We start from the raw sequence: 24047 nt of genomic DNA on the forward strand, positions 1-24047 counted from the left end.
CTATAGAGGTGGAGTTGAGTCTTGCTTATCTTCCTGTGAGTAGATGCATGAAGAGATTTGGGATGGCTGCTTTCCTCTGACTTTCTTTTTGGGGTTTTTCTTTCATGGGTCTAGGACCCAAGTTAAAACCCAACACTTTGGGTTTGCGGATCCTTCCAAAACCCCATGGGGTGGATGTTTTTGGCTTTGAAATCTTTATGATAACCCTTATTTTCTTATTTCTAAGGATGGGTCCTTATGTATTTCTATCTCATGGCTTCATGGCCTGGTGTTTTTGGCTGGTTATTCTACCTCTTGGTGTTATTTTTATCATTCCTATTGAGGTGGTCCTATCTTCTATTTAGGGGGAGATGGATGTGGCTGGAGGAGACCGATATCCTATTGAGGTGGAGATGGATGTTGCTTGCTTTGCCTAGAAAAACCCACTTTCATGGTTGAGGGATCCTAGAAAAACCCTTATGCTGGTAGTTTTCAATGGCCCACTTTGGCCAATTGGGAAAACCCTTCTTGTTGGCTGAGGGTGCCAGATAAACCCTTGATCTTTACTAGTTTTGGTTGTGGCTTTGCTACTCTTTAATTTTGATACATATCTTTGCAGTGTCCCTTTGTTGGTTCCAAATATGTGAAAAATCCGAGGGTTTCAAATCCCTTCAAAACTTATTTTACAGGGTTTCTGGTCCCCTCAAAACCTATTTATTGTAATAAAAAACAAACAACTATTGTGATTTAGCATAAAAGTTCCTAGGTTTAAAATATAGAAAGAGATGGGGGGAGCAGGTATCCGTGACTTAGTCATTCAGAATAAAGCGTTGGGGACAAAATTGATTTGGAAGTTATATGCTGAGCCTCTTAGCAAATGGGCTTCCATAATGTTCGCCAAGTATTTAAGGGGAGCATCCAGAGAAAGGATTTTTACTGCAACATCTCTTCCGAAGGGCTTAGTGTTCTGGAATTTTTTGGTATCTTGTAGGACGGTTGTCTTACCACATTTATCCTGGGTTGTTCATAGTGGGAGAAGGCCCGGTTTTGGGATGAAGTTTGGAATGGGCATCCTACTCTTTCAACTATTCATCACTGGTCCCCTTTGTTTGATATTTTATTGGATATTTGGGGGCCTCTTGTTGTAGATTATTTTAACATTGTCTCATCAGGTCCATGTCTAGTGGCTAAATGAAAGGATATTCCTCCCTTGCCTATTGATGACGATCTTATTTTAGCCTTTGTGGAAGAACTTCATAATAGACCTCTAGTTTTCCATAATAAGGAGGACTCTTTGGTCTGGGTTACGAGTGCTGCAGGCTCCTATTCAGTAAAAGATGGGTATAATTCTTTGGTTCAACCCTATTTACCTCCTTGTTGGCCTACTAAGCTTTTTTGGCACCCTGCTTGTCTTCCGAAGGCAGGGGTGTTCGCTTGGCTGGTAGTCCAAGATAAAGTTCTTACTGGGATGCAATTGGATAGGCTTGGGATTACAATAGTATTTCCTTGTGTTTTTTGTGGTCATTGTATGGAATCGGTAAATCACCTTTTCCTGTTATGTCCTTTTTCTTTAGAATGTTGGTATTGGTTGTTTGATATGCTTGGATGGTCTTCTGCTCTTTGTTTGAATCTACTTTTGCATTTTAAGACCTGGCCCTTGTTGTTTCCCACTTCATTCTACTCATCTCTTTGGATCGTCACCCCATCTTTGGTGGTCTGGAATCTTTGGCTTGAAAGGAATTCTAGAATCTTCAAACATCAATCTGCTACTTTGACAGATGTAATTGGTAAAATCCAAGCCTCCCTTAGTGAGGTGGTGCTTTCTTTCATTAATAAAAATTTAGATCACCTCAGGTCTTTTTCTCATTGGGACAATTGGGTCACTTGGAGATGGTCTTTGCTTCATCTGATGCCTTCTCATGGGGCTATATTAGATGGACTATCTTCACTTGTTAAGCGCAAGATGGCTAAATGGCGTCCTCCACCTTTTCCTTCTTTCAGACTTCAGTTTGACAAGACTTCTAATGGTAATTCGGGGAGGTCTGGTGTTGGTGTAATTACTTTTTATCATTCTTCAAAGATCATCAAAGCAGTGGGTAAATATATTGGTCAAGGAACTAATAATATGGGTGAGTTGCATGCTTTATCTTTTGGGCTTGATCTCGCTCTTTCATTAAACATTAAAGATATTGTTATTGAAAGAGACTCAATGTTGGTCATTCAGGCGATTATTAGCAAAAAGTGTTTCTCCTGGCACTTGCAGTATTTGTTAGATCACATTCTCCTACAATTAAGAGGTTTTTCTACTTTCTCTATTTCTCACTGTTTTAGAGAGATTAATATCTTTGCGGATTTTCTAGCAAACAAGGCTATTGCTGAGGGTGCTGACTTTATAAAAGCTGCCCCTTTGAATATTCTTGTTTCTTGCATGAAGCTTCTTTCATAGGAGATCTTCAATTCAGAAACCTCCTTCATTCCCTATACTTGATATGGTTGTTCTTTTGTAAGTGCCTATAGGGAAGGTGTTGGTCTTTGGGGCAATATATTTGCTGTTGTCATTTACTAGGAGAATTTCCTCATTAAGTAGAGATTTTTTTGTGATTTCCACTTTTTGGATTGAGCTTCCTTTTATTCGATTGTCCTCTTCCTTCTCCTTGTTTTGTGTGGTTTTTACTTCCTTATATGGCTATAGGGGGGTGATGTCTTGCCTTATGGCAGCATCTCTATTGTAGCTATTTTTGGTAGTAGCTCCTCATCAAGTATGGAGGATGGAAGGGCAATTTAGGCTAGACTGGATTTTTTAGTAGTGAATAGAACTTTGGGTTGGGTTTTTATGTTGGTCTATGTGGCAGCATTTTTTGGATATCTCTGTTGATGGATAACTTCGTTTTCATTAGATTTTTAGGAGATTGTTTTGGTTCTGGCCTTTCTTTATGTTTTCCATTAGCATTATGACAGGTGTTTGGATTGGTATTGTCTTGTCCTATGTGGCTACATGATTGGTTTATGTGGGTATAACTATAAAGGGATATCTCAGTTTCCATTGGGTATCTCAGGGTTGGCTTTTTCTTGCTAATCATTAGTTTTTGTGGCAGGGGTTTGTTAAATTATATTGGCTTTGATCCTCTTCTTTTTTGGTATTCATATCTCTTTATAGCTTCAAGTAGGAGGTTTTGTTCTCAGGTTTCATTTTTAGAATGTTTGGAACTAGTCCTTCTGTTGAATCATTTCATTTTGTGGGTGATCTGCTATCTCGAAAGTTGTTTTAATAATTGGTTTTGTTATGAGATATGAGGTAGCTTCATCTGTTGGTGTGAAGCTTCTTGCTCAATGTTTTCTCTTATGGTAACAAGGTAATCATGATCTGGTTATCCTATTCATTGTTATATTCCAGATGGTGTCTAGATATGGAATTTATTCAATCTTTGTATTTTCTTTTTTATTTCAAAATGCTCTGCATTGTTTGGAGAGTTCTTGGCAAAATTGGTGGTTGGTGGCTTTTTTTGAGAAATTGGAAAGTACAGTTACTATGTTGGAGCAGATGGCTTCTTATCCTATTATTGTTATGATGGTTTTTGCTATGGACTATTTTGCGGATTGGTCTCATCCCGATTCCTGAGGGTTCTCATCATCCTTCTCCACTTCTTATATGGATGGGCCTATGTTTGCTAACCATTTTTATGCTGGCAGGATTGCTTTTTCTTGGTTCCCTTCTGGCCTTGTATTTTGTTCTTTGCAGAGCCTTGGATTCATGTGGTGCATAGACAGATTGGTTTTTTGGGGTGATGGCATTGATTATGTTCAAGCAGTGGTGACTGTATTTTGGGATTATATCTTCTCTACTAGTTCTCACAAGCTTCTCACAAGCTTCCTTTATATCTAATGCAGTTAGCTATGTAATTGGGGGGTTTTATTTGGGATGCCTATGGGCTTTTGTTCTCTTGAGCAATACTGAAGGGTTTTCTTACTAGTTTTTTCCCTTCAGTGCTCATTGAACTAGACACCATGTAAAAAATTATAAAGATCTAATATAATTTTAGTGGTTCATCCACTTTTATCAAAAAAAATAAAAAGTATAGATATTAATTAACTTAAACAAAATAAATTAAATGAAAATGAATTTGAGATTTGTACAGATGCATTTTAATTATTTACATGAAACATAGTTGAATAAATATAATTAGAGGTAAGTGGAGGTGAAAGTAAATTGTTTTTTATAATTTTAATAATTTATTTCTTTTTTATTATAATAATTATGTAAAATTTATTTAATAAATAAAGTAAATTTAAATTTAATTATTGAAAAAATAATATTATTATTACTAATTTTTCAGTTTTATGTTTTGGGTTTTAAGCTTAATTGAAATTAAATAATCAGACTTAAATTGATGACTTTTACAAACATAGTTAGTAAATATAATTGGAGGTAAGTGGAGGTGAAAGGAAAATATTTTAATGATTTTAATAATTTATTTATTTTTATTATAGTAATTGTTTAATGTTTATTGAATAGTTAAAATAAATTTAAATTTAGTTATTGAAAAAAAATTATTATTATTGATTTTTATTTTTTATTTTATTTAAGATTAATTATTCAATTTTAAATAATCATACTTTAATAAAAATAATATTATTTATTAAAATTAAAAAAACCTATTTATTAATTCTCATGTATTTCATTTAAATTTGATTATTAAAAATAAAAAATAATTCTTTTATTCATTTTTTATTGAAACATTTTTTTTTTTAAATGCTTCAAATTGGATGGATTAATAAATATCTTTAATTTTACATAAAAAGATATTAATCAATTTAGTTTGAAATTTTTTACAAACCTTTACTTTAAATTTATAATCTATCAATACCATGTGTCAAACAGTTTAGTCTTATTAAAAAAAATTTGGCTCATCACAAAATATTTTGTTCAATCATAAAATGGATTTTTTTTTTAGATATTTGTAAAAATTGTTTACTTTTTGTTACCAAATATTTCTAAACATTTGAAAATATTTTTTTACTTGATTTTGATTGGTTGGTATTAAAAAGTTTATTAGATAGTTAATTGTTTTTAAAGAGGCGGCCTGGAAACAATATTTTTAGATGATCATGATTACTGACCCCTAATTTACTCTTACATCAGATTGCATCAGATGACACACATTAGAGGATTTTCCCCCCTATTTGTGGCCACCAAAATGGTTTCATGCCCATAAAAGTGATTGTCAAAATTAATTTGGCATCCAAAATAAAAAAGTAATCTAAATAAAATTCATCAACCAATAAGATATTAAGTGCTTGTGGGTTTACCCTATTATCTTCAACAGCCCCCAAAATGCAAAATCTATAACTATAAGAGATTGGTAGACAATTATTTTCTCCCTTCTCAAGAACCCAAAAGAAAATTATTTAATTTCTTTACCATTATTGAAAATTTTTCCTCTTAACCATTAAAAAAAAATTAACCTTTCCAAAATTCTGCCAAATATTATATTTGGATACAATAAAAAAAAGAAAAATTAATCTAATGAACACACTAAAGACAAGAAATATTGGTTTCTTTTGACTAAAACGATTTGGTATAACAAGCTAGCCTGATGTTGATCCAATCTATAGATCCTACATACTAAACGTCATGATAAAAGACTATAACAAAATCATTAAGATATATGATCATACTATTCATCAATAAACACCTTGATTCATTGGTTCCATGAATCAAACAAAAACTTTATGAAATCAAATATATTTAACCTTCAAAAAATTAACGATTTAAATTACACACTTTGCCCCTGCAAATTCAATATTTCTGCTGCAACATATATTCACTATTCTAATTAACCAGTTCAATATAACTGTTCAATTTAAATGCATTAATATAGATTAGCAAACAAAAAGCCTTGAGAAAATATTTCTCGGGGCTGGTTCACTGTCAAATGTTTTGCTTCTGGATTTTTCAAAGGATAGTGCAGGTGCTGGGATATTCATCTCTAACATGAGGGCAATTGGAGTAATAAATGGGTGAGTCATGAAAACATGTAAGTGGTGGTGTAGCCTCTACTGGATTTCCTTCTTTCGTCTCCTTGTCTTCAGGTTTCTCTAGTTTCTCCTTTTTTGGCTTCTTGTCTTCAGCTTCCTCTTCTTTTGGCTGCTCTGCTTCAGCTTCTTCTATCTCTTCCTCACCAGGACCAACGCTCAATAATTCTGTGGCCGCAATTTTTCTGAGCTTGCATGTCACAGCGACTGAGTCTACGTCTGCCTCTACAGTTATCAGTTATCTGATTTTGTTCCTTGTCCACTACAATCGAATCAACGCCTGCAAAACATATATTGTTAAAAAATATCCTCCTGTTTAACTGCAAATAAAAACAATGGTAATCCGTTATGTAAAATAATTGTCGCACCTTCGAATCCTCCAATGGCCTTCATGGCCCTTTTCTCTGCTTTGTCGTCCTCCATGATAAATTTTAATACTATTTTTTTCTGTTCCGACTCATTCATTAGTACGACAGAGAATATCATAAAAAATTAAAAACCTAAGATATACAAAAGTCAAAGGAAAATTGTGAGCAATACCTTCATTTTTTTAGTATATAGCCTCTGGAACCTGAAATCCTGAAACAAACACGCTCGTTAGAAATGAATACCGATTGAAAGTTCACAGTATGGTTTATAATATTCCAGACTTGAAGAACACGTTTTTCATTCGTGTCAATGAGGAAAACCAAACCAATTTCCATGAAACTTGAAATGGTTGTGGAGGAAATTAGTTGGAGCTGGGGTGGAAGCAATAATAAACTAGTAAAATAATAGGAGAATAGAGAAAAATATCAAAACTAATAATATTCAAAGGTGTTTTTTTTTCTCCAATTAATATATAAGTTGGCTTCGTCATAATTAGGTCATAGACATTTCATAAATGGCAGTATATTTTTTTTTAAGGAGAACAAAATGTTAATTAAAAATAAATGAAATCTAATTTTTGTTTTATAAGGAAATCAGTATCAAAATCAATTTGTATATTTTAAAAATAAATCAAATACAATTTATGCTTTATTTCTTAAAATATATTTGAAAGATAATGAGAATTACAATTTTGAAATAATTTGCATATAATTTCAAAATATAATATTTCAATTTAGAAGAAAATGTCTTTGGAATTAATAAAAATAATTAAACAATTAATCTATTATGGAAAAAATATTTTTAGAGGATAAGTTTTTGAAAATAAAATATAATTTTCAGAAAGAATTTTTTTTCAATTAAATAGGTGTTGATCTTTTAAAAGTGGGTAAAAAAGTCAACTTAGATAAAAATCTCAAAACAAAAAAAATATTAACAACTACTTTTAATATAAACAATTTTTGTACTCATCAATAAAACATTTGAAAATTATTAAATTCTAAATTATGATATTAAAATATATTTTACAAAATAAGAAGAACAATAGACTTAATTTTTTTTTTTTTTTTTTTTTGATAAAAGTGGATGGAACCACTAAAATTATATTAAATACTTAGTTTTTTATAGGTGTCTGGTTCAAAGAGCACTGAAGGAAAAGAACCAGTAAGAAAACCCTTCAGTATTGCTCAAGAGAACATAAGCCTATCTACCCAATACAAAAGCCCATAGACATCACAAATAAACCCCTCAGTTACAAAGCCAACCGTATTAGATATAAAGGAAGCTGTGAAAACCAGTATATAAGAGAACATCTCAAAATGGAGCCAATGATGTCCAACCATAACTAGTGTCATCACCCCAAAGCCAACCTATCTATACACCACATGATTCCAAGGCTCTGAAAAGAACAAAACTCAAAACCAGAAGAGAACCAAGAATAAGTGATCCCGACAACACAAAAATGGTGAGCAAGCATATGCCAATCTAGATAAAAAGCTGAGAAGGGTGATGAAGACCCTCAGGAAGCAGGATGATCCAAAGTAAAAGCTAAAGAAATAACAACAAAATAAGAAACCATCTACAACACCATGCAAACTGCTCTTTCCAATTCCTCAAAAAAAGCCACCAACCACCAATTTTGCCAAGAACTCTCCATTTTTGTTAGTAAGAATAAATGCAAAGACATAATGGATACCATAACTACACACCACCAAGAATATAATAGAGAAAAAGATAACCAGAATATGATTAGCCGTCCATCATAAGAAAAAGTAGCGAGCAAGAAGCTACTCAACAGATGATGAAACAAACTCATGCCTCACAACATCCTCAATCATTAAATTGCAACTCCCAAAAAATAAGATCAACCACGATGCTAGATGATTAAACAGAAAGGGCCAACTCATTTCATAATGATACGAAGCTCCTCCAAAAAGTCACCAAATCCCAACCACAAAGTATAATGATTGCTAAAAAGTGCATAAGATCAAACAAACATAACTAACATACCCAAACTGAAAAGACAAAGCTTAACATGCAATGAGTAGAGATGAGTAATGCCCAATACCAATCAATACCCGATACAAAACCTCTATGCCATCAAAAGGAAATCAAGATACCCACCGACAAGGTAACCCCAATGAACAAGCACACAGGCAAACAGGGCAGACAGTTGACAAAGAAAGGCCCCTCCATTGCAAAAAAACCAGCCAATCAAAAGTTGCCCCTCCATCCTCCATACTTAGTGAGGAGATACGGCTAGATATAGCTACAACAAAGATGTTGCCATAAGGCAGGACAACATCCCCCCTATAGCCATATAGGGAAGTAAAAACCACACTCAGCAAGGAGATGGGAGAGGACAACACCATCAAGAGGATCTCAACCTGACAGGAGAAGCCACAACAATCTCCCTACTCCATGAGGAAATTATAACTGGAAATATCAACAACAAAGATATTGTCCTGAAAAGGAACACCCTCACTACAGATAGTTACGAAAGAAAACCACATCAAGCATGGAAAATGAAGGAGGTTTCTGAAAAAGAGATCTTGCTAAGAAAGAAGCCTCATGCAAGAAACCCAAGCATGGAAAATGAAGGAGGTTTCTGAAAAAGATAGTTATGAAAGAAAACCACATCAAGCATGGAAAATGAAGGAGGTTTCTGAAAAAGAGATCTTGCTAAGAAAGAAGCCTCATGCAAGAAACTAGTATGTCCAAAGGAGAAACCTCTAAGAAATCAACATCCTTAGCAACAACCTTATTCACCAAGAAATCTGCACTGACATTGATCTCCCTGAAACAATGAGAGATAGAGAAAGTGGAAAAACACTTTAATTGCACAAGAATGTGATCTAAAAAATACTGTAAATGCCAAGAGAGATATTTTTTGGCAACAACTGCCTGAAAAACCACCATTGAGTCTCCTTCAATAACAATATCTTTAATATTCAATGAAATAGCGAGGTCAAGCCCAAAGGATAAAGCCTGAAACTCAGCCACATTATTAGTACCCTAACCAATGTGTTTTCCTGCAGCTTTGATGATCTTAGAAGAATGATAAAAAATAACTACTCCAATACCAGACCTTCCCAAATGCCCCTTAGAAGCCCCATCAAACTGTAGTTTGAATGAAGAGAAGGGGGGAGGGCTCCATTTAGCCATCTTACGTTTAATAAGAGAAGAGAGTCCAACTGATATAGCCCCATGGGAAGACATCAGACGAAGTGAAGACCATTTCCAAGAGACCCAATTGTCCCAATGAGAAAAATGCCTGAGGTGGTCTAAATTTTTATGGATGAAAGAAACCACCACCTCACAAATGGAGGTTTGGATTTTACCAATCACATCAGTCAGAGTAGGAGGTTTATGTTTGGAAATCCTAGAATTCCTTTCCAACCAGAGATTCTAGATCACCAGTGATGGGGCCACAACCCAAAGAGATGAATAAAACGAAGAGGAGAACAAGAAGGGCTAGGCCATGAATTGCAAAAATAGATTAGGACAAAGAGCAAAAGATCAACCAAGCATGCCAAAAAGCCAATACCAACATTCACAAGCAAATGGACAGAGCAAGAAAAGATGATCCATGGATTCCATACAATATCCACAAAAAGCACAAGGAAATACTATTGTAATCCCAAGCCTGTCCAATCGCATCCCAGTGAGAAATTTATCCTAGACTGCCAACCAAGCAAAAGACCTTGCCTTAGGAAGACAAGCTAAGTGCCAAAATAGCTTAGTAGGCCAGCAAGAGGATGAAGTAATCTGAACCAAAGAATTATAGCCATCTTTTACTGAATATGCACCTGAAGTATTCTTAGTCTAGACCAAGGAGTCCTCCTTATCATGAAAGACAAGAGGTCTTTTGTGAATTTCTTCCACAAAAGCAAGTCTAAGATCATTATCAATAGGCAAGGGAGGAATATTCTTCCATTTAGCCACTAAACATGGACCTGTGGAAACAATGTCAAAATAATCTGCAACAAAAGGCCCCCAAAGATCCGAGCAAAGGGGACCAGTCTCGGATAGCTGAAAGAGCAGGATGCCCATTCCAGACTTCATCCCAAAACTAGGCCTTCTTTCTATTATGGACAACCCAAGATAAATATGGTAAAATAACCCTCCTACAAGATACCAAAACATTCCAAAATGTCGAACCCTTCAGAAGAGATGAAGTAGTAAAAATCCCTTCTCTAGAAACTCCCCTTAAATACATAGCTAGCATGATGGAAGCCTATTTGCTAAAAAGGATCTACATATAACTTCCACATAAATTTCACCGCCAAAGCCTTATTCTGAACAGCCAAATCACAAATACCTACACCCCCCAGCTCTTTGGGACAACAAATATTGTCCCAAGCAAGAAGAGGAATCTTCTTTCTACCTCTCAAGTTATCATCCCAAAGGAAGGATCTAAGGGAAACCTTAATGTCCTTAATAACTTTAGGGAGAGCTTGCAAAATAGACATTAAATATGTAGGGATGGCACTCAAAATTGATTTGATTAAAAGGATCTTACTAGCCATCGTAAGCCACTTGTGATTCTACGAGGAAATTCTGGAAGTTATTGAATGGACAACTTTATCCCAAAAGGAGGTCTTTTCAGATCCCAGAAAGAAAGGAATGCCCAAATACATGCAAAAAAAAGTCCCTACTTGGAAACCCCAAAAGTGGACGAGTCTATCCCTAACTAGAGGGGAGACATTCACAAAGAAGACTTTAGACTTCTGATTAATAACTTTCTGTCTAGAAAAAGAAGTATAGTCAGAGATTATTTTCTTAATAACTCTAGCTTCCCTCAAAGAAGCAGCCCCAAACAGAAGCATGTCATCAACAAACAATGGGATTGTGGAGATAGAAGGCCATCAACTCTGACACCTGACCATAAACCAGATGTCGTAGCGTTAGAGATGACCCTACTTAACGCTTCCGCCAAAAGAATAAACAAAAAAGGGGAGAAGGGATCCCCTTGCCTAAGTCCTCGGGAGGAAGCAAAAAACCCCAAGGGGGAACCATTAATCAAAACTGAGAAGTGGGCAGAAGATATGTATGAAAACACCCATTTTATCGAATAGTGTGAAAAACCCAAATGATTCAAAACAACCACAAGGGACTGCCAATTAACATGGCTGGAATTGTGATATGGAATGCAAAATTTCATGAGCTACAATCGCACCTTCAGATGTCTCCCGACCAGGCACAAATCCACCTTGTTCCAAGGAAACTATCTGAGGAAGGAGCCTAGAAAGCCTAACCAAAATTGCCTTAGTAAAATTTTTATATAGAGTAGTACACAAGACAATCAGATGAAAATTAGAAAAAGAGCTAGGATTTTCCACTTTCAGAATAATAGCAATAAGAGTAGTATTAAGCTCTCTCAATATCGACCTATTTCTTCTAGACTCCTCCAAGGCTAACAAAACATCATTTCCAATAAAGTCCGAACACTTCCCAAAAAATAGAGTCATAAACCCATCCGGACTCAGGACCTTTTCCGGATGCATGGAAAAGACTATCTCTTTCAGCTCAGCCAACGAAAAGGGAGCCATAAGCATCTTATTATCTTCATAAGACACTAGTGGGGGGATCGAATTCACAAAATCATTATCTACAGCAACCGGTTCAGCCGTAAGCAACGATTTGAAGAACCTAACGGCTTCAGAAGCATTATTATCCTCATCAACCATGCTGTTACCAATTAGAATCAATAATACATGAAATTCGATTGCGAAGCCTCTTAAACTTAGAAGAAGAATGAAATAACTTAGTATTTCTATCCCCTTCGGAAAGCCAAAGGTCCCTAGACTTCTGCCTCCAATAAGATTCTTCCCTAGCCAAAGTCTCACTCAATTGAAGATTCAAAAACTTTAGCCTATCATACGAAAGAGAGGACATGCATAAAGCAATAATTCTCTTATTAAGCTACTCAATTTCTTCCTGAATCCTGGCCTTTTCTCCAAAATTATTCTTAAAATGTGTCACATTCCAATCCCTAATCTTATTCTTTAAAAATGTTAGTTTCTCAGTAATCTAAAACATCCGAGACCCAGGAAAAAATGGGGCAGAAAGCCACCATTTCTTTAATGAAGGTAAGAAAGATCAATCCCTAAACCACATTGGTTCAAACTTAAAAGGTAATTTCCTAGGGGCCCTATCCTCAAAAATAGTAAGCAGAATAGGAAAATGATCAGAACCAGTGAAGGGGAGAACTGAGGAAACTAAATCCTAGCCCGAATTAAACCAGTTTTCAGAAACCAAAATGTGATCAAATCTTTCAGAGATTTGACAAAAGTCTCTCCGCATATTGGTCCATGAAAATGGCCCATTAAGAGGATTACAATCCACCAAATTCAAAGAATGAATAAAGTGACAAAAGTTTGATATAGAATGCTTATTAGGGATGATTCCCCCAGCCTTCTCTTCTAAATTAACAATTGCATTAAAATCCCCCCCAAAAATCAGAGAAACATTATGCAGAGGAGAAGCAAGGAGAAGCAAGGGAAACCAAAAATTCCCAAAGGTTTCTTTTTTCTAAAACCCCAGTCGGGCCATAAACATTAAAATAAAATAGTAAATTACTCTATTTAGAAGAAAGTTACTTTCCTCAAATAAAATTCTTAAAAATAATGATCATAAACTTAGAGAGAAGAAAACTTTATTTTAAATAAAAAACTAGAAAAATGGAAAATAAATTATCCCTTATTATCCAGGAAATAATCAAGAGACAGATTATTTCGCTAAGAGATTTTTCTCTCTCATCGCAGTGCACACTACGAAAAACAATCTAAACCACGTAGATGGAGAAAATTCCTCACCATTTTTTCTCTGTACAAGAGAAATTGATAAGCTGAGAGGGTAATGGAGAAAGCTATCAATTAATTTACTGTTGTCATCTCAAGATGGTTGCGTGTTGTGCACTCCAGAAAAGTAGCTGTATCATTCTGTATTTTTGTCTACACGATACAGAGAAAAATGTTGATTTTAAATTTAATTTACTTCTATTTGAAGTAAAGATACTTTAAGGAACAATAATACCGATAACATTAATATTCATTAAATTTTTTGATTTATTTTTCTCTCTTTCGTCTTCTTATAACATAACTCAGGTTAACCTTTAGTTTAAGTTTGAAATTTGATTTTCGAGTTATAAAATTTTTGAGTCATTATAGGAAAATTATACTTATACATAAAATTTTTTAGATAAAAATTAATTAATTTAAGATGATTTTTCACATTTCATCATATATATTTACATATATGTGTACATATACTTACATTTGTATTTTCATTCGTTTCTTCTTTCTTTTTTAGTTTAGGTCATAATTTTTTTCTTGTTTTGATTAATAAAAGTGAGATAGGTCTGTACCATTACATATCTATAAAGGGAGACCAAAAAACTAGCAAAAAAAGAAGGACCAAAAAGACTCGAAAGCAAAAAACCAGCATAGCCACCCAAGAAAGATAAAAAGAGATGGCCAACCACATGGGGGAATTTTTATCTGGCCAATCCTAACATAAACTTAGCACTTTATCAAAGAATGACACATTTTCGCAAGACCCAATCCTAGAGCTAAAGGAAACCATTGCAGAATTAGGGATGACTTTAACCAGGGATTCTGTGGGGCTTTAGCCCACAATCAGGGTTTCGGTCTATTTTCACTTCTTCTCTCCTTCCTTGTTTAATTCAGCCTATATGGTCTAGATAGCTTGTAAATAAGCATTCTTGAAGCCAAATTGGCCTCAGTTTTCATTTTAAGGACCTCTTAGGAACGTTTAATTTCTTCTACCTCCAATTTTGTCCACTCATCTTAAACTTGGCATCTAGGTCTTCAATCCTCTCGTTCACATTGTCCCAATTCTCTGTAAGGCCAACAAAATCATTAGTAGCCCTCCAAACTTTGTCCTCATTAAATTATTCATCCAAATCCTCTAGCTAGGTATTATCTCTTACTTTAGCCTCAGTGGTCACCTCCAACCTATTAATTTTCTTTATTGCCACATTCATCTGCCCAAAAAACCATTTCGATAAATCATCTACCCTTTGCACATCATGAATATCATTCACAATCTTGGTGAGGACCATAATCAAGCTCGAGGGCTTAGTATTTGCAAACAGGGGGGGGTGGGTGGAGTTTGTGGGAGGATGGGTAGGGTTAATCTCTTCATTAACATTGTCTGCATGGGACACATCTAAGCCTATAGTTTTAGAGAAATACGATTCATCAAAGGAAATAGAGTTAGATTCTGATTCCTCAACAATTTCCACATCGTTACGCTACTCAATCCAAGGTTCCTCAATAAGCTCTTTTTTAGAGGTAGCTATGGCTTTGAATTTGGCCATGTGCGTAGGGTGTTTTCTAGTGGCCATTTTAGGGCCCGAATGAGACACTTCAGCAGAGTTGGATGGGGTGACAATAAGATCAACATATAAGTTGGGGTCATAGGTGAACCCGATTTCAACAGTGGGGATCCCACCTATGGGAGTTTGGGCCAAATGAAAATTATATAATCTATTAATAAGACCCTGATGAAGGGGGTTTTACGCTTGACAACAACCTTAGAGATAGATTGATACAAGGAAGATAAAACCTAGTAAGGAAAGTTAATTCTTATCCCCTGGTGCAAGTGGTTCAACATAGGGAGGAGATAAAGGTGAAATATCCTCTTTCTACCATCCAAAGAAATATTTCATGAAGAGAAGGGCCATCTCCTTCCATAGACCTTGGATCTCCTCTTTATTGTAGCCGATTTGGAGTTTAGGGGCTCCTTCACCAAGTTCAATGAAATAGTCAAAATCTTCCTTATAACCCCCCTTATGTTTCTTGGGGAAGGAGATGACATCTAGGGCCAAGCCAATCACTTTCACAATGGTCTCTTAAAAAAGAACGAAGGCAATACTCCCAATCTTAACAGCACCATTATCCTAGGCTTGAATAAAGGCCATAGACAATTTGGGATCATGGCCAGTCATACCCTCCACATAGGAGTCCAAATTTCCCTAAATCACCTTAATCCAAAATTGACCATTAGTTTTGAACTTGGAGTATTCATCTAGTTCGATCGGGTTAAGATCTCTTCCCATCTATGCAAACCCGTAAGTGAAATTGAGAAAGTGACAGGTTTGAAAGTGATAGTAATGAGTACCAACAAAAATAAATTATCACCACCTTATCCAATAGGGAAAGGAAAGGGCAAGAAAAGAAAATACCAAAAAAGGTAATCTTGAGATTAAAAATCATTAATGGGCATGTCATATTAAATCATGGCACAAGTTATGCAATGGGTACTTTGTGCAAATGAGACCATATTTTCAAATTATTAACCATTGTGCCAAGCTCTGCTAACTTGTCTGCCACCGTATTTCCCTTGTGTCGTATGTGGAAAAATCTAACCTTACCGAGAGTAAGGCGGAGGGTGCAACACTTTTGAATGAGAGAGGCAGTCTTCCAATCTATCTTAGCCACCTCATTTAGCATCATGATGGTGTTGCGAGAGTCACCTTCAACAATGATTTTTCTAAGGCCTAGATCTTAGCCTCTGAATTCTATCATTTTTTGTTGTGACTTTTTTAATTAAACTATTATAATGCTTTTCTTTTCTTCCTTAGAAATCTTTTCCTTCTTGTTTCTCTCTTGGTGTTCTCACTTTGTGTCTCATCTAGCACACTACACATCTTACCCTTCTCTATACTAGGTTATCTTAGTCAGTCTCTTTAACTATTTTTACCTTATTAGCTCAGTTTTATCCTAAGGATGGACCATAGTGTTATCCAAAACTTTGATACAAAATGAATTTGACATAATTAAATTTAAAAATTAAACTGCTCTCAATTTGAGATAGTCAAATGTATTGATATCAATATTGAAAAATTAAAATTGTAATTCACTTGGTTCAACACAATTCCAATTATATAAAAATATATGAATTCAAATTATATATTTTAATGAGTTGAAAAATAGCAATATAGAATGTAGAGTTGAAATACAATTCACAAACCATCAAATTCTAGACCTTGCATTGTAAATTTTGTTCAATACAAATATTTATCTTTTTTTTTTCGTGAGAATGAGTTGCAAAATTATTATTTTAGATTTGAGAAGTATAATATTTAAGAAAAATAAACTTTTGATAAATAAAAATAAGATAATTCTCTAATCTCGGTTTTAGTAAGAAAGTCCTGTAAGATATAGAATAAATTTAAGACAATAAAAAGAAAGAAAATTAATAGTTGACATGAGTCCAAATATAAAGATTGCTCTTGTCATTTTTCCAATGAAATAATTAATAGTTCATTTAAGACAACTTTTCAGCATTGTCATCGGCTCTTTTCACAAAGGAGATCTTGCAAGGGACTTGGTTTCGAGAACACCATCCATTTCTACAGATCTTCTTGTGCACCTCATGGAAATAGATGCTTCCTGTAAATACTTTGCAATACTGAAAATTTAGTCAAATGAACTTTAAATCGGTATTGATTTCTAACGAGCATGTTTGCTTTAGAATTTCAGGCTCCATAGGCTATACACTCAAACATGAACATACTGTCTAGTTTTTTCCTTTAATTTTTGCGTATGTTTTGGACTTTTGAACGACAGTTTATCTTCCACTCAATTTATTGAGCAACCCATGTTTCAAATCAACAGAAAATGGTGTCGTTAGCTATGGAGGATGACTAGAAAAGCAGCAAAAGTACAATAAAGGCCATTGCATGATTGAAGGTACAATGCTCAACTATATAAAGGATTGCCATTACTTTTATTTGAAAGTAAATAGGATAATGTAAATGAATAATATGCGTTTTGCAGGCATGGATCCTATAGTAGTGGATACGACAGAGAATATGATAATTGTAGAGGGAGATGCAGATCTAGATTGCATCAGAGACAAACTTAGAGAATTTGGGTTCGTAGAATTATGAATTGAGCTTGAATCCTACCAAAGAAGAGGAAAAAGAACCCGATGAATACAAAAGCCAAATGAAAAAAATCAATTCAGGAGACAGATCTTTCTGCCCCTTCTATCTAGTAGTTTTATTATGATTGTGTGGTAAAGAATATATGAACCTTTGTACTATAATATTTAGAAAAATTCAAAAGCCAAAAACAAAAACAAAAAATGAATTTTGTAACAAACAGAGGCAAATAGATATGTTTTTTTATTGTAATTACATGCCTCTTCATTTATAGAACATTTAACTCAAACTCAAATTTAAGAAACAAAATACAAATAAAATAGTATAATCTAACAGAAACCAAATACAAATAGAAAACTATAACCTAACAGACTATAGTTATTGATAGCAAGTTGAAGATAGGGAAGATAGATTAACTAGTTTATAGCAATTATGAAAAATATATTCAACCGTTAGAATGATCTGCAGTTCAATTTCAATAGATTGTAAATGAGGAGAGCCAAACCTCCCTATTATTAGGGAATGTGGAGTGGGAGAAATTAATCCCTTCTAACATTCCTCCCTAATTTCTTCCACTAACTCCTTCAGCACCAATAATTTCTAGATTTTCTCATAGATACTCATAGTATGTTTAGCTGATAGAGAGTTGAGACAAAACTAGATAAATAGTTAAGAACTTCATTAAATATCTTAAGTCAATAACTCTAATGTTTTTTCATAAGTATCTACTACATTACATTCATTCGACCAATTTGCATCTTATTGTATTGATCAAATGAGAAAAGCATACATTATTAAATCATTTCAAACATGACATTATTTACAGGATTAAATAGAAATTTTAATCCTTCAAAACTATAATCAATATTTCTTTTTCAACTATACAATAGAAGTATATGAATGTTAAAAGTGTTTGCGAAGCTCATTTGTAAAAATAAATTTCATATGAATTTCATTTAAATTATCTTTAGAGATCCAAAAGAAAGAACCATTACAATTGAATCCAAGCTTGATTCATTCGGTACAGTTTGGAAACTCCTTCAAGGTAAACTTTTAGTGGGATCTTGTCTTAAATTCCTAATTCCATTAAGCATTATTTTTGGTTTTCCTCTCATGTGAGATTGTTATAGAATGCCCTTAAGACCATTATAAAATCACTCATTGGGTCCTCTCATGCCCATAACATGATTTCCAACTCCTGTAGACTTGTCATTATTACAAATATTTGAATGTTATGATATCAGTCTACTTTGTGTCACTTTTTTCCCTTTGGAAATAGAAATTCATACATACTATATATTACAATCTGTAAACACTGATGACTTGACTAGTATTTTTTTATAATGCTAAAACTAATTACATGCCAGATTATTTTGAAACAGTTATGAAATAGAATTACAACCACCATACCTATATTTTAAAAAATCTATATAAGATACATTGAGGTTTATCAATTTAAAGGCACCAGTTGCATAACCAATATGGTAGTTCAATACAAATATGGATAAGTGTGACATTGAAGAATAATATAAATGAAGGATTGCTGGGAAAGAGGCTGCTAAAAATATCAGTGAAAATGGTAATGCTGAGCATAACGTAGCCTATCAAAATTCCCACCACGGAGCCACTTTTATAAGATACATTTTAAAATATAATAATATTTTGATTGGATTTAATGGTCATAGATATATTTAAAGCCTTTGTCACCAAAATCAATCGAGCTATATAACATTAAATAGTTACACGCTTGGTACATTCAACTGCATGCATAAAAAGAAACACCAACGCGCATAGAGGTATTGTGTGTACTAGAAACACACTGCAAATACCCATTTACTCAACAAAATCTATAGTCAAATATAAATCTTTAGAAGTTTGAAATTTAAAATTTTTTAAATTTTTTTTGATAAAGAATAATTTCACTTGTTCAAATTTGCAAGTATAATGATTTGGCGAAGGCACAAGGCCTTGCGAGCACAATGACCCAACAGAGATTTGAACCTTAATGACCTCTTCACCAACGAAATATCTATGATAAATTGATTCTCAAGATAGAATAGTTATTTATGCAACATATGAAATGATTGATAAGCAATAACTCTAAGCTCTCCATGACCTGAATAGGAATGCTATCATGCATCATATGAAAAGAAGCTAAAATAAAGGCCGTTCATAACTATATGGATGCGATATTCATAAGTGAATAGTTACTTGGATTGGACACTGTACGTTCCTAGGTAACCATAACACTTAAAATGTTAACCTATGCAGGTCAAGGGAAAGATATTAGAGCATAATATTTTCTTCATCACCACATATGCAGTCAACTAAAACTAAATTGCACAAAAATTGTACTTGTTAGAATTGTGCGTCTCCATTAGCTGAAAATAAGGAAGACAGTTTTCTTATATCTCCAAGATTACTTTCCATAGGTCCAGTTTGTTTATTAATAAATAACTTGTAAATGTAAACCACCTTCAGGTTTTCTTAGTTTCCTTTGACATCTCTATCTTTGTCTCTCATGTTTCTCTAGTTTGTTCACCTACTGTCCACATATGGGAAAAACAGTTATGTTGTAAACTTCTTTCAATTATTGTCTCCTACTCATAGTTGGTGTGAATTCCTTTATATATGGACAAGCTATATAGTCTCTTTGTGTTATCGATTAATACTGATATATGAGTTTTCTCTAATGCAACATACATATGCGCCTGTTTATTTCTTCTCTACTAACAAACTGGTATCAGAGCATAGGTATTTTATCGATTGTTTTGGTTAGTTGCAAAATTTGAGGAGATCGTCAAAAGTTGAAGAAAAGGCAACAACACAAAATTTCCAATCAAATATTTTAGTACGGCTTTCCATCACTGTAGTATTTGAAGTATAATTATAATTGTAGACACGTTTATGAAGAGAGTCACAGTCGAATAATAAAATAAAGAAAATTGCTATAGGTCGTTGTTGCAGTTGAAAAGAGAACCAAAAAAGTTTGAAGCTATTAAAGGAGTTTGCAGACATGACAACATATAACAGTATTTATCAGCCTCAAATCCCCATTTTCAAAATGTAAGCGTTTTTATTTTTGTTCAATCAAAATGAAAAAATGTTTTGCTCTCAAGACATTTGGGATTTGGTAGAAATTGGTTTTCTAGAACCATGCGATGAGGCTGCTTATCTAGTATTACCACAAGTAGAAAAAGATCAGCTTAAGGACAACAGGAAGAAGATGCTAAGATTTTGTTCATCATTCAACAAGTAAAGGGGGAGTCTGTTTTCAAGAGTTGCTACAACAACTAGGTCCAAACAAGCTTAGGAGGTATTACAAACTACTTACCAAGGTACAACCAAAGTAAAGGTAGATAATCTACAAACATTAAGGAGAAACTTTGAAAATCTTCATATGGGTAGATCTGATTCTATAGATCATTTCTTTACTAAAGTTATGAATATTGTTAATCAAATGAGAACACATGGCGAAAACATTTATGATTAAACATTGGTTGAAAAATTTCTTAGAAGTCTATCTAGTAGATCTGATGCAATCATTTGAGGAATCTAAGGATTTGACTCATTTGTTTGTAAATAAACTTTTGTGGTCTTTGTTGTCTCACGAATCTAGAATAAGAAGGAATAACAATTCTACTTTAGAGAATGCTTTCAAAACTCAAGTTTCATCTAGCAGAGGAAGAGGAAAATCAAGTTCTAGAGGAAGAGAAAGAAGTAGAGATGGATAGAAAAATACGGATCAAGGAGGAAGGACTAGCTAGTTCAATAATAGAGGATGAGGAAGAAACCAATTTCAAGAGAAAACACCAAGGTTTGATAAAACTCATGCTGAATGTTAATACTATAAGAAATATGGTCATTCGGTAAATTAATGTAGGAAGAAACAAGAAGAGATGGATAAAAATAGTGTAAATTATTTAGGTGTATTTTATAATAATTCTAGAATTTTATTCATAACTTATAATGCTACTAAAGAAAGCTCTAAAGATATATGGTTTCTAGATAGTGGTTGTAGCAATCACATGACAAGAAATAAAAAGTTATTTTCTTATCTAGATGATTTTGTGAAATCCGATGTAAAATTAGGAAATGATAATGTATTATCTATTATGGGGAAAGGTGTTAAATACATGTATTGAACAAAAATGGTGAAAAAGGATATATTCCTGATGTTTATTTTGTGTGTGAAATAAAACATAATCTAATGAATGTTGGATACTTAATTGAAAAAGTGTACAAAGTTTTATTTAAAGATGATGCATGTAGAATTTTGGATAAGAATCCTAGTTATAGGTTGATTGCAAAGGTTGAGATGATGAGGAAACAAATGTCCCCCCTTCAAATTTATGAAATTCAAGGAACAAAGGACATTAACTTCAAAGTAGTTCACTTAGACCAAACATGGATTTGGCATTTGAGGTATGGTCATCTTAATTTTGATAGATTGACTTTATTATAGAAGAAGAGTATGGTAAAAGGTTTTCCACCCATCATGCAACCTACTAATTTTTGCAAAATTGGAATAATGCCAAAGCAACATAGAGAAATTTTTCCAGTAGAAAGTTCAAATAGAGAAAGAGTGCCTTTGGAGTTAGTTCATGCTGACATATGTGGTTCAATGCAAACTCCATTCTTAGGAGGAAGTCTATATTTTTTGACATTTATTAATGATTTTACTATAAAAAGTTGGATATACTTTCTCAAGGAGAAGTCTTATACTTTCAATAAATTTAAGGAGTTCAAATCAATGGTGTAAAACAAAGTGGATTCTTTATCAAGGCACTCAGATTTGATAGGTGTGGTGAATATAGTTTTAATAAATTTTTAGAACTTTGAAGATATCATAGGATTAGAAAATATTTCACAACAAGGTATACACCATAGTAGATTGGTGTAGCAAAGATGAAAGATAGATCCATAATGGAAATGGCAAGCAGTATGCTAAAGGCTAAAAACTTGTCTAATGACTTTTGGGCTAAAGCAGTAGCATGTGTAGTACACATCATAAATAAAAGTCCTATGATGAGTGTTAAAGACAAAAATCTACAGGAAGCATGAAGTGGTAAGAAACATTTTGTATCTTATCTTAGAATCTTTGGATGTATTTCATGTGTTTTAGTGCTAGCTGAATTATGAAGAAAATTGGATGATATGAGTGAGAAATATATTTTCATTGGTTATCGTGAGCAATCAAAAGCTTATAGATTATATAACCCCGTTTCAAAGAAAATGATTACTAGCAAGGATGTCATATATAAGGAGGAAGAATCATGAGATGGAAATGTCAAGCGTTGTCACAATTGGAGCACCAACATTGACTAGTGAATAAGAACAAGAAGAACAAGGTGATCAATCAAATCAACCAGGATAAACCACTCCACCAAGAAATCTTGTGCAAGGTCAATCATCAAGTCATGTAGAGAACCCCACTCCAAATTTAAGTAATGAGTCAAATCCTATACTTTCCTCATTAAAAGGTTAAAAAAGAGAAGTTTGAAAGATATATATGATCAAGGAGAAGAATTTTTTTATTCTTCCTCAACTTTTTCTTTATTCCCTTATGATCCTATAAATTTTAAGTAGTAGTTAAGGAGGAACATTGGGTCAAATCTACAAATGAAAAAATTGATTCCATTGAAAAGAATCAAACAAGGAAGCTTGTGGATCTATGTAAAGCTAAGGGTTCCATTAGTGTCAAATGGGTTTATAAAACCAAATTTAACGCACAAGGTGAAATTGATAGGCATAAGGCTAGATTAGTAGAAAAAGGTTTTGCACAATAGTATGGTGTAGACTATAATGAAAGATTTGCTCTAGACTCTAGAATAACTACAATTCAAACAGTTTCATCAATAGTTGTGCAAAATAAATGGAACATTTTTCAAATGGATGTAAAATTAACCTTATTGAAGAAGTCTATGTACAACAATCACCTAGTTATGAGGTATGTGGGCATGAAAGTAAAGTGTTTAAGTTGAAAAAATCACTCTATGGTTTGAAATAGACACCTAGGGTTTGGTATAATCTAATTGATTCATATTTGATGAGTGTTGGATTCAATAAAAGTAGTAGTGAGCTCACATTATATATGAAAATGAATCAACATAATGGTATTTTGATTATTTTCCTATATGATGATGACTTAATTTTTATGGGTAATCTGTCTATAGACATGTTTATGACAACAATGATGAAATAATTTGAAATGACTGATTTGGGGATGATGAGATACTTTTTAAAGGCAATGAAGTTGTTCAATCTGATAAAGGAATATTTATTTTCCAATCTAAGTATGCCAAGGATGTATTAAGAAAATTCAGAATTTTGAATTGTAAACCAGCATTAACTCCAGTTGCAATAGGAACAAAACTTAGCAAAGAGGAAATGGAGTCAAATGTTGATCCAACTTTTTCTAGAATGCTACTAGGAAGTCTATTGTATCTTATGATTACAAGGCCAAATATCATATAAGGTGTTATCCCAATTTCAAGGTTTATGGATTCCTTTCAAGAATCTCATTGGCAAGTTGGGAAAAGGATACTAAGATACATTGCAGGAACAAGTGAATATGGAATTCTATATTTAAAAACTAACAAATTTGATTTGATTTTTTATACTGACATTCATTTTGTAGGCAATGTTGATGATAGGAAGACTGATTCCAGATATATATTTCATTGTGGCACGTGCGATTTCATGGGTATTAAAGAAACAAGACATAGTGATAGTCTCATCAACTGAAGCCAAG

At 33.6% G+C, this 24047-nt stretch overlaps 3 protein-coding genes across 3 annotated transcripts; 1 reads left to right on the forward strand and 2 right to left on the reverse strand.

Annotated features, from left to right (window-relative positions):
* The first annotated feature begins 1942 nt into the window (after nt 1–1942).
* LOC131859581 (uncharacterized) lies at nt 1943–2425 on the forward strand. The gene has a single exon (XM_059213509.1). The coding sequence runs from the start codon at nt 1943–1945 to the stop codon at nt 2423–2425; it is 483 nt and encodes a 160-aa protein (XP_059069492.1).
* A 3507-nt stretch (nt 2426–5932) lies between these two features.
* Nucleotides 5933–6477, reverse strand: LOC131859583 (heavy metal-associated isoprenylated plant protein 39-like). The gene is made up of 2 exons (XM_059213513.1): nt 6381–6477; nt 5933–6237 (listed from the first exon to the last, which is right to left on the reverse strand). The coding sequence occupies exons 1-2, from the start codon at nt 6475–6477 to the stop codon at nt 5933–5935; spliced, it is 402 nt and encodes a 133-aa protein (XP_059069496.1).
* A 5024-nt stretch (nt 6478–11501) lies between these two features.
* Nucleotides 11502–12068, reverse strand: LOC131859584 (uncharacterized). The gene has a single exon (XM_059213515.1). The coding sequence runs from the start codon at nt 12066–12068 to the stop codon at nt 11502–11504; it is 567 nt and encodes a 188-aa protein (XP_059069498.1).
* Nucleotides 12069–24047: the final 11979 nt, after the last annotated feature.

Source organism: Cryptomeria japonica, chromosome 2, assembly GCF_030272615.1.
Source record: "Cryptomeria japonica chromosome 2, Sugi_1.0, whole genome shotgun sequence".
Classification (NCBI taxonomy): Eukaryota; Viridiplantae; Streptophyta; class Pinopsida; order Cupressales; family Cupressaceae; genus Cryptomeria; species Cryptomeria japonica.

Bases quoted from the DNA above. Each gene is read 5' to 3' on its own strand.
- LOC131859581 (XM_059213509.1), top strand. From the start codon at position 1,943: ATGGCTAAATGGCGTCCTCCACCTTTTCCTTCTTTCAGACTTCAGTTT.
- LOC131859583 (XM_059213513.1), bottom strand. From the start codon at position 6,477: ATGAATGAGTCGGAACAGAAAAAAATAGTATTAAAATTTATCATGGAG. The intron at 6,238-6,380 runs GTGCGACAATTA...TGATAACTGTAG, and splicing joins GGCCATTGGAGGATTCGAAG to AGGCAGACGTAGACTCAGTC.
- LOC131859584 (XM_059213515.1), bottom strand. From the start codon at position 12,068: ATGGTTGATGAGGATAATAATGCTTCTGAAGCCGTTAGGTTCTTCAAA.